General features: G+C 40.3%; 1 protein-coding gene across 1 annotated transcript; it reads right to left on the minus strand.

The window, feature by feature from the left end:
- Positions 1 to 5,518: 5,518 nt before the first annotated feature.
- On the minus strand, positions 5,519 to 11,062 carry arrdc3a (arrestin domain containing 3a). Its single transcript, XM_058071207.2, has 8 exons — positions 10,544 to 11,062; positions 8,852 to 8,933; positions 8,606 to 8,753; positions 8,357 to 8,459; positions 8,016 to 8,272; positions 7,168 to 7,324; positions 6,957 to 7,099; positions 5,519 to 6,635 (listed from the first exon to the last, which is right to left on the minus strand). Exons 1-8 carry the CDS (start codon positions 10,821 to 10,823, stop codon positions 6,567 to 6,569), a joined length of 1,239 nt encoding a protein of 412 aa, XP_057927190.1. The 5' UTR covers positions 10,824 to 11,062; the 3' UTR covers positions 5,519 to 6,566.
- Between the last annotated feature and the right edge of the window lie 509 nt (positions 11,063 to 11,571).

The raw sequence follows: 11,571 nt of genomic DNA on the forward strand, positions 1-11,571 counted from the left end.
ATGATATGACTTTTAGGATATAGTGATAAGTGATAAGTTTTAGGATAAGTGCATGGGGGAGTTTAGAACATAGTTTTAAGTTTGAGGTTAGAGGTCTGTTTCAATGGGTTGGATTTGACTTTTTTTTACCACAACTACAAATGTGTGTGTGTGTGTCTACGTTAGAGTAGCATTCTGACCATGCCTGCACTTTGGCATGATAGCAATGAGAGCCTGAGCTATCAGGTGTCCCACCATACTAAACTCAGGACCACCACACAACCAGGCTGCAAAGCCACACTGAGAATATTTTTAAAGCTCTTCAATTAGCAACAATGTATTCACTTCATGAAAAGACTTTGTGGCAGTGTTTCTTCTCTGAAAAGTTCATTTTTCTTGATGCACATATGTCAAAAGACTAGAGATTAGAAGTTTAGATTAGAATCACCAAGAGTTAGAGTTAGAGTGTCCTAAAAGTGAATAATAGATCCATGTGCATCCATCCATCCATTTTCTATGTCGTCCTTGCTATAGCGTCACAGGATCCAAGTGCATATTAAAATGAAATAAATGAAAAACATAGAAAAACAACAGAACAGTGTATATTGTAAAGTGCTGAAGAGATGAAAATTAAATTGTAATACAGTAGTGCCTTGGTTAACATCATTGATCTGTTCCAGAAGGTCCAACTCAAAGTCCGGACTCTAACCAAAGCTAATTTACCCATGAAAAATACAATAAATCCAATTATTCCAACTCCAAACACTGACAAATATTAATTATTTTGTGCATCGTGGATCTCTGCACAACTTTTTCCAAATTTCAGCAAAGTTTCGTTGTTAACTGAAAAACGCGCTAACATGAGTGCATGTATCTATATGTATCTATATGTGCCCTGTGATTGGCTGGCGACTAGTTCAACCTTGCCTCTTGCCCAAGCTGGGATAGGCTCCAGCATACCACCGAACTAGTGAGGATAAGCAGCATAGAAAATGATGGATTGTTAAAATGTTCCCGTTTTTTGTGTCACCCTGTATTATAAAAACAATTGCAGTAAAATTACATTATAATGTTGAATGATTAAATACAAATTTATTTAGTAATATATATTTTTGGATTACAAAATCAAAACATATGTAAAAATTAAATTAGCACACACAAACACAAAATCAACTATAATTTACCAAAACACTGTGTGTAGGTGGTAGAGTGGCTAGCACGCAGGCCTCACAGCTAGGAGACCCGAGTTCAATTCCACCCTCGCCCATCTCTGTGTGGAGTTTGCATGTTCTCCCCGTGCATGCGTGGGTTATTTCCGGGTACTCCGGTTTCCTCCCACATTCCAAAAACATGCTAGGTTAATTGGTGACTCCAAATTGTCCATAGGTATGAATGTGAGTGTGATTAATTGTGTAGATTAAAACGGATTGTGTTGATGAGCACATTCAATGTGCTCTGGATGTGATGAAAATCAAATTTAAAAAGAAGAATATGTTCTAAAAGGTGCAGAGTCATTTAAACAACACTATTATAATGCTGCAAAACATAAAAGACAATTTTAACAATGCGCAACAGCTGCTGTTGCATGCATGTATCAAGATTGATAATAATTTAAAAAGTGTTAATATAATAAATTATAATAAATAAAGTGTTTTGGTACTGAAATGCAAATGTGTCAGCAAGTGTTAACAGACTGTAGACACAAATAGGATAGAAGTCATTGCAGTGTATTTTAAAAAGTCTTTCGTGCTATTTAAAGTGCTTTTGTCTTGGCTGCCCAAGGCGGCTTAGTGAGGGTAAACAACTTGTGCCTCTTGGCAAGGTCGAAAAACAGCATAACTTCTCGCAGCCGCCTCACCCTCCTCTTTGTGCACATTTGCTTATAATTGGAAGCAAGCAGCTGCTGAGACAGATCAGAAAGAAAAGCCTTTGCAAAAAAAGAAAAACTCTAGCAACGCCTCTTCTCTTTTTCCATCTGTAGCTCTTGCTTTGTGTCCATGGAAGAAAAGTCTTGTTTTTATATATTGCTGAAGCTGCTCTCTGTGTGTCTGTGTGCGTGTCTTCAGTAAGAGATGACGGACGGGTTCATTATAGGTGACTTCCCTCAGGATGTGGACATGGAAAATATTGTATAAGTCAAATTCACTGACTGTAAAAAAAAAGTCTAGAAATGCACGGTTGCAAGCTTCCATAGTGTATCCAACTGGACATCCAACAGTTGTTTGTGCAACATTCAGTACAATGAAGGCCTGCCCAATATAAATATAAATACTTGTATAGCTACATTGTAGTAAAAAAAGAAAAAGTTCCCCACTGAGGGACGAATAAAGGCATAGCTTATCTTATGTAATTATCGTTTGACATTGACAAAAAAAACTGAAGATGTGATTCTTAATGTGACTGTCCCCAAAGACATGATGTGGCAGCGGGATCGACCACCACAGTCTTCCTGTTTTTCTATGACGATGAATTCTTTCTTGAATTTAATAGTGTTTCTCACCTCAGCAACTCGAAATGGAGCCACAGAAAGTTGCAATTGCCAGCATTTTGACAAAGAAGGTTATTGAATTCAAGAAATAAGTCATGGGAAAACAGGAAGGTGGTGGTGGTGGTGGTGGTGTTTGATCTCGCTGCCACATGGTGCCTTTGGGAACAGTCAACAAAGTCAGTCAGTCAGTGCAGGTTAAAAGTAGTGTTAAATGTTCATTTAGCCCTTTCATTCATCATATTTATGCATTTAGAATTATTTTATGCATGTGAAACTGTAATTAGAACACTATAATAATGTGATTTTTTTACAAGAAAATGTACAGAATCTATGACTAATTTTAAGCTCCATACTAATTGTACCTGACATATGATGACAAAACCAAAAGTCCACCACTGCATAGTACAATCACTATAGTATCCCTCTCTAAAATGATCATTATATTTATACATAAAGATGGGATTTCTGTAATATATTCAAGTGAATAAGTCACCATCATTACCTGTGTGTCTGGAATGCATGTACACAAAAGTGTACAAAAACAAATTTCACATTTGCAAATTTCTACTAACTTACAAATTGAAGGTGTAAAAATGGCTCTGTGTGTGTGTATTATGTCACAATGGTGATCCAGTACAGTGCAATGGTTTGTGGGTAGTGGGATTAACCAGTGTGAGGAAACAGCTGAGGCCTGTGTAGCGTCAGCACTTTCGAGCAACGCTGTGACCACGCCCACTTTACAAAGATACGTGCTCCATGTTCCCAATAATCCCCTCCTCTTTTTCGTTAATGCAGCAGGGGTCACACACCCCACAAAAAGTCCCCCCCTACCGAAAAGTCAAAGGGCGCAGTGGACACAGAGCTGACAAAACTGCTGAGTCAGCACTGAAACAGATGAGTTGAAACGCCTTTTTAAAATGTTTTTCTGTCACATACCACAGCACACAGGAATCAAACTTCCAGGTTGTGTTACGCAACAGCAAATACTTTCATTCTTCTCAGATCAGAGATCTTATTGCAGTAAGATCAGAGATCTTACTGCTTATTCTGCATGGTGTGGACATGTTGCACTGCATTCCCTCGGGAATGATCGAACATATTAGCAGGATCAATTGGTGTAAAAAGCCGGCTGAAATTGATTCCTGTCTTATGAAACACTCTTGATTGTGCGTCATGTTGTTGTGCAACTACAGGCCTGTTCAACAAACATGGGAACACCACATAAATTCATTGTAATTTTGAGTGCAATTGCACTGTAAATGAACTCACTTCTATTGTCAATGAAATTACAGAGAAGCTCCTTGCATTAAAATACTATTGTTTTCTCTTTCTTACCTTATGGTAACCTTCGAACTTTAACAGAAAAGACAAATGCAAACACAATTAAATGTATCTAAACTAAATGCAAATGTGAGGTGAATATGGCTGGCATGTGTGTAATTTGTTTTTCAAAAGACTGATCATACTTTTACTGTACATATAGTACTTCAGACGGCCTCTAGGGGCGCTGTCCTACTAGTATTAGAAGGAATGCAGTTCTGTAGCAAGTCAACCTGTTTGATTTCATTCTAATGAGGCCCTGACCTAAATAAAACAAATTTGCATGAGAGTAAATTATATTTGTTTTAATGCTATTGTTGTTTATGAATTACAGAATTAATTTAGGTCAGCTGTACATAAACCTTACATACATACACTTGTTAAGCCCTGTATATAATACAAATATATCTAATACAATTAAAATATATTGTAACAATATTGGTAATGTTTTATTTTATAATTAATTTTCTGACAAATGTGACATCAAAACTAAGTCATTGGTTGGGTAATACAATGTTTTCGTCAATTGAAGCAACAACAAAAAAGTCAACAGTGAATGGTCATTGAGAACAAAATGTTTATTCAAATCAAAAAAAGAATAACTAGACAAAAAATGAAATCATTCTGAACATAGCATATTCATAGAATATCTATACATCGTCGTGATTAATGGAAGGAAACAAACAAACACGGAAATGGAAAATGAAGAAAATTCAGCAAGTGATATTGCACATTGTTTTCTAAAATGATCTTTTCTAAAATGTTTCAGATGTCATTGCCATAAGTCTTCCTCTGAACATTTCAGTTCCTGCTTTTTCTTAGCTTGTTTTTGTTGGACTTACTCCAGCCAATGGACTCGTGGAATCGCCCAACCTGAAGCAAATATGTCAGCTTATTCATCATCATGAAGCAACAGAGCATTAAAACAAATACAAGACATTAAGAGAAAAAAAGATGTCGGAAAAAGGCAGTTAGTCCTCTGTGTTAATGACGTAAATATTCCTCAGAGGAGGGCTGATCAACAGCCTGCTTATTAAACTGAGAGGCAAACTACACCAATGCCCTGTTATAAGTGGAAAAGAAATAATATACTTTAAGAAAAACAATTACGATCTCTGGGGGACTTTTCCCTTTTTGTCCTTTTCTATGGAAAGACTCATACAGGTCAAAGAAAAGGGTTTAGAGGATATAGAGGCAGAAAAAAAAAGTCTTATCTGTGTCAAGGCCACAAAGATCAGATCACTTGAATGACCCGCAGTTTGTCACTTGTAGTCAGAAGCATCCTGCTTTAATTTTAGTTGCCCAGTGGATCTCATACACACATCATGTAAACTAATCTTTCAAGATTAAATAATGCATTCATATCCTACACAACACTGCTTTGCTGAAATAACATTAGTACCATTTTTTTGTCAGACCTTCACCATCTGATGCTTTTTTTTTCTTTCTTTAAATAAAAAAGTGCTACACATCCTATTTCCTGACAAACCCATTTTTACTGCAGCTGGTCTATTGTGTTGAATGAGTGAGAAAACCAATGTAGTACTCATGTCAACCTAACACTACTTGTTCTGACCAGTCTGCACAAAAAGCGGTTTGCTCGTTTTTTTTAAGCATCCTGGCATCACTGGTCTGATAGAAATGTTTAGATGAGCAGAGCAGATGCAGCAGGACAATAGGGGAATGTGTCTACAGAAAAGCTGCCTCGCTCATCTGCAGGTCTTTTCTATCTAGTTTGGTAAGTTTGAAACAGATGGGAAATCTTTGTTGTTTTTAAACAGTGCAATATTTCCACTATTTCTTACACTGTTTATCACATGGAACAGTGCTTTTTGGGAAGTAAGAGATTAGGAAAACAGGGGCTGCAGGCACCGGTAGTGAGGAAAAATCCTCTCTAGTCTAGTCTAGTAGCAAAAGGTGGCCTGCAAAAACCCCTGCTCCAAATCTAGAGCTGTCTCCACACACACACACACACACAAAATAAATCTATGATTGGACAAAACAAAAGAAGGGAAGTTATATTGGATCCAAACAGAGGAGGCAACATCATAAAAGAGCTTCTAGGTAGACAAAAAAGTGTGCTGCGGTCTTTTTTGATGTCGTCGTAAAAAAGTCCAGTCGTCGTAAGTCACTCAGGAAATGTCATAAGAAAAAAAAAACAGCTTATAAGAGAAAAAAAAATCAGTGCATCGTTTTTGTCTTTATCAGTCCTGCATCTCCTGCTCTCCAAAGTTCTGCCAAAAAGCACAGTCTGGAAAAACCAAGCCAAGTTAAACAGAGCCACTCGAGTCAAGTAAAGAACCAAAAATGTGCAAAACAAAATCCCAAAATGAGGCAGGAGGACGTAGTCTTTGCTCTGTTTGGTGGTGCTCTCAGCGAGGAGGACCACAGCGTCAAAGATCTTGGGAGGTTTCGATGCAGTCTGGACATGATGGGTGGAGCCTCGTGTCCTTATATGTGCCACAGGTTCAAACTATTCCTGGGATCTCACCATATAGAAGGAAACTGTCTTTTACACACCCCACCCTCAGGAAGGAAGCCATCCGCCAAACTAGCGACTTCCCCTCAGTGTCACCGAGGGAAGGCTTGGACAGACTTGTCCAATCCCAACTCAGCATTTATGAGCAAGTCTTTGTTGCTTGATTGGTTGGTTGGATCCTTCCACTTTCTCTTGTTGTCAACAACACCGTTTTGGAGAAGAATGAACAACGTCGAGTCATGTAGCGTGCATGTTTCTTTGGGTTCCCCGAGTCAGCAAGGGGAATTTTTAGGACCTCCCTCAGCGTGATGGACAGGAATCAGGTCTGTGGACTTCTGGACGGCCGGCTTGATCTGGATTAGGATCGATCTAGAGACAAGAAAACAGAGGGAAAATAGGTGGATTTAGATTATTTCTGAAGAAGAAACATTTTAAATATGCCATATTTCCTCATATGGACTAAATCCTTCTGTCCAACTCCCTGCTCACGGTGCATTTGCCAGCTTCTGCTATGCTTTCTCATAAAACTCCACTGTATGCTTCCGCTTTACAAATGGCATGTTCCTGTGGTAGTGGTGTGAGTGATTGTGTCCATTACGGCACATAATTAATTGGGCCATTCAGTCTGTTAGAGCACTACTTGCGGAAAAACAGTACGTATTCCGTACAAATGCTTTGTCTAATGCTTACCTCTGAGTAGAGAGGAGGCGGCTGGAAGCGGAACTCATGGATGTAGGCAAACAAAGGCCCATCCAGATCCTCGCGGGCTGCTGGCACATCCAGACTGCTCTGCCTCTGCTCTTCTGTCACAATTTCTGCATAGCTTGGAGGAGCTACAAAAGAAGAGCATTCCCAAATAAGTTACACAAAATCTCATGGGAGCAATAGAGATGCGGCCTACCTTCAGGCCTCTCGGGCAGACCCATACCCAGCCAGCTCATGCTGCACTGGCTGCTCACACTGGAAGTGCGTGAGCCGAAAGGATGGAGGGGGATGGTTCCGATGACTAGTGGCAGGTTCAGGGAAAGGTTAATTGCCCCGGGTATGTCCACATACACCTAGACAGACACAAGGAGACCACATAAGACCTAAAAAACACCTTCAGGGATACAATCCAGCAATAGGACTCAGGGTCTGCAGGTCAGATGCTTATGCAAGGTATGTTGTATGGCTGTTTGCAGGGTAGTAATAAGCACCCTCGAGGCAGGTGTTGCCACAGATACGCTGAGATAATGCACTTAGCAGCATGTGGAGCTAACACCTGGTGCTAAGCTAGGGTTCAACCGGATTGGGCAACGCTCGCTCAAGTCAGCTGGCTCGTTCTCTGGCCAAACAAAATAAGGTAGGAAAAGTACAGTGAACTCACAATTTACAAAAAGAAGGTTTGACCTTTGTTTATGATTTGGTACTTTTAGAAATAAACAGAGCATTCCATCACAAATGCTTTAAATATGCGATTGATTAATACCTGTTTTGAGAAACACTAAGAAAAAGCATTGTTTTCGAAGGTGAAAAATAAAATTGTGGATATAAACTGTATATTATTAGCATGAAATAGTACATGCTGTAGTACACTTTGGTTGGGTTTATCAACGTTGATACACTTAAATCCCAAAGAAACCACCATAACACTGGTGGTGGTGGTGGTGGTGTGTGTGGGGGGGGGGGGGGTTAGCCACTGTCAATGGTATTAAAACTCCAAATAGTGTGATCGTCATAAACCTCATCTTCAGAGTATGATGTGCTTACCATGAGGGAATATTCTACTCTGATGATGCTGCAGTCCAGAATGGAGGGTGACACGGGCGGAATCTTGAGCATTTTTCCACTCCAGGTCTCGGTCTTGCCCGAGGACAGGGACTCCCCTCTCAGGTTGGCCACCAGCTGCTTGACTTCCTTCATCTTCCCTTTGGCATAGAAAGTCTGTGTCTGGTAAATGGCGGCCTTTGGCACTACCATGCGAGAGGAGCAGTTCTCGATCTCTGCAAAGATCTGGATTGACTCTCCTGCAGAAAAAATGATGCAATCAAGTTACTTAAGTTATGGCTTGTATAATGATACAGTATAAAGACTGTCAGGTCCATTCTTACCTGGGGTGTATCCCTTCCTTTCAATTTTGGCACTTAGGGAAATTGGACCTGAGGTGCAGAACCAACAGCAAAGTGTCTTGTCCTTTGTGCCGGCCTGTGGTGACTGCAAACAAACAGATCCAAATTCAGATTACTGAATCCAAAAGTATTTGGATTGCTTCAGTAAACAAGCAGCAAAGTACCCAAAGTTACACCACACTTTTACAAAATTGGGTCGTGAGTGAGTCACACTTATTTCATCATACTCACCAGCAGTAATGGAGTGTTGATGTCAATGTGCTCAAAGACTGTAAATTCCTTCTTGGTCTTGATGGGCAGGAGCCACGGCCTGTGGAGTTCTGCCTTGACCCAATAGCGTACGCTGCCATGCTTCCCTTCGAAAGAGGTAGCCAAAGGTCTGCATGGGACAAAAAGATGTCAAAAAATGTTAGATTTCCACTGACGCAACTTATTAATGATTTTTTTTTGTTAGTCCTGCAGGGTCAAGACACTCACGTCTGTGGAAGCTCCAGGCTGAATGCATACTCGTGTCTTCCTGAATGGATAGTGGTGAGTCCTTCTTCTGAATTGTCATCGTCTGAAACAAAAGGCGGACACTATTCCAAACACATGTATACCATACCTGGATACATTATGAAGGCATCTGAAAAGCCATACCAAAAAAAAACAGGGTGGGGGAGACAAAAGAGAGTAGAATTGATTTTACTAGAATATCTGCCTGTGAATAATGAATGTATTGAAAGATGAAGTAGACGTTGATAATTATGCTTCGACAGAGATTCTGCAGGCAAAAGCACTGCATGCAGTCCGCTTAGCAACAAGAGAAATCATAATGTGCAGCTTTAGTATCTGAAATGTGCAATAAATTATAATTTGCCTTTGACATCATAAGGAGGCAATGCATAGGCTGCTTCTGCCAGCTCAGCACTCCCTCCCACCTTCCCCTCTGCAAAGCAGAAGTGTGGTAAACAAGTGCAGAGCTGTCAGTCAGACGGCAGCAGCAGGAGGAGACCGGCCTAAACCGGTGTGAGCAGCTCCTACACAGCCCCCCACCCCCTTGCACACAGACGGATGCATTCATTACGCATTCACTGTGCGACACTGCAGCCTGCACGGCTCTGTTCTGTGCAACTACTACAGCATTTAAATCTCCAGACTTGGTGCTACGATAGTCTACACTTGATGAGAACTGTATTATTTTACTGTGAATTGTTGATGAATTAAACCTCAATTCTGCAACAGCATCCCACTTATGTACACAAAGAATATGTAGAAAATGCATAATGTTGAGAAATAATAGAACTAGAACTAATACATTGTAGCATTCCACAGCAATCTGACAGAATGCCGAGAAGTGATATGATCTTCTGGCAATGCCATGACATCATTGCTTTTGTTGCCATGGTCTGCACTTTGTTTGTACTTGAAGTAAGAGTCTATTTAGCCAAATATGGGATTTTCTTGTTGACTCATCACTTTACGACAGAATATTTGTGACTGAACTGCTTTTCCCAATACAACCAGATCAGTGCTGTTATTTTATATTCACTTATACAGGTTAAACAACAGAGGAAGACATGTGCAGCCTGAATGACAAATACTAATTTGAGTGAAATTTTTATTTTAATAAATTTGATTAAAGTGACGTTTTGCAATTATATACACTGCAGTCGTCGCTCAATTAAACTTGTTTTCAGTCACTATCTGCATTAGTGATGTCATTGGCCACACATGAGCACTTCAGCCAATCAGGGCATTGTGGGGGCGGGGTCTGTGTCGTAAACACGCCTACTCGCAATCCAGTTTTCTGAACAGGATTGAACCGCTTTGAACAATGGGTGGAAACTTAAGAAAAGCCACAAAGAAATATATTTTAAAACATAAATGTGCAGCAAAATTGCCCAATAAAGGAGAGGAAATATTGGTGCGTGTTCCAAGACCTTCACCTCGCCTCGAAAATGTATTTTATTGTTGTTTTTTCGCTTCAATGCGGTGACAAATCCAGCTAGGCTAAGAGTGTCATTCATTCTGTCACACCATCAGGTAACCATGGCTGTCACGCGGACCCAACCTTGCGAAGATATTAACTATTAAAGTCCTTAAAAATGCATTAAAATTACGTTTTTTAACATGTCAGACTAGTAGCATTATCTCACCCAAACTTGAACCAAAAGAAGCCAGCCTTACCTCTTTCGTGTCCAATTAAAACGTCTTTATGGTTGAGATATTCCACTTCCTCGGTGTAGTTCTGCGTATAGGCGGTGTTGGAACCGGCGTTCCTCGACTCCGTCCAACGAACTTTGGCAAAGCCCTTGGCGTGGATCTTAAGAGACTTGACTCGGATCTCGCCGGTGACTTCGACGACTACCCTCCCTGAGACGCAGTCCCCGCTGGAGAAGACGGGCACGTTGCTGTCATTAAGACAGTCGTAGCTCACCGTGAAGCTCTTCACCTTGCCGAGCACCATGATGGAAGCTGACGGAGGCTAAGTGTTTAAGAAAAGTGTTTCTAGGAAAAAAACACACCATAGATATAGTTCTCAAAAGTGTTGCCTCCCTGCTTTGCAAGAAGCAGTAGGCACGATCACTTGTGTGTGTGTATGCATGCGGTGCATTGAGATGCGTGAAGGCTGAATAACAGCAATGGATGCTGTTATCGTCCGCCTCTCAGCCGCTTGGTCTCTGCTCAAAGACAAGGAGAAGCTTGGCACAGCAGCTCACTTTAAGCGAGCCGAATGTAGAAAAACAAGTTTGTGCGCATGCGCCGAGGCTGCCTCGCGCACTGCCCCCTCCTTCCGCCTTGAGCAGAGCAGATGACAAGTTTGCACAAACAGCTGAAGGATGACACAAAGGATACTGTTTTTCATGGTTGCGTTGTTATTTCTTTATACATCTCACGCAATTCCCTCAGCTGTTTTGTACAGTAGGCTGTGTTCATTTAGTATGGTAAATGTACACAAAATAAGGACTGGTTGTTACATTATAGTATACGTATACAAGTGCATCTCAATACATTAGAATATCAATTAGGAATTCAATTCAGATAGAGACCATGGCTCAGTTTTTGCATTTTTGTTTGACAATTACATAATATACTGAATTTGTTTTCCCTAGCAATGCACCATAGTCAAAGAAAATATTACATACAAAAATATTCAAATATTTCACTGTGTGTGTAAATGTACAGAATTTCACTGTTTGAACTGAACTACTGAC

This window comes from Doryrhamphus excisus, linkage group LG3, assembly GCF_037039965.1.
Source record: "Doryrhamphus excisus strain RoL-2023G ecotype Guam linkage group LG3, RoL_Dexc_Guam_v1.1, whole genome shotgun sequence".
Classification (NCBI taxonomy): Eukaryota; Metazoa; Chordata; class Actinopteri; order Syngnathiformes; family Syngnathidae; genus Doryrhamphus; species Doryrhamphus excisus.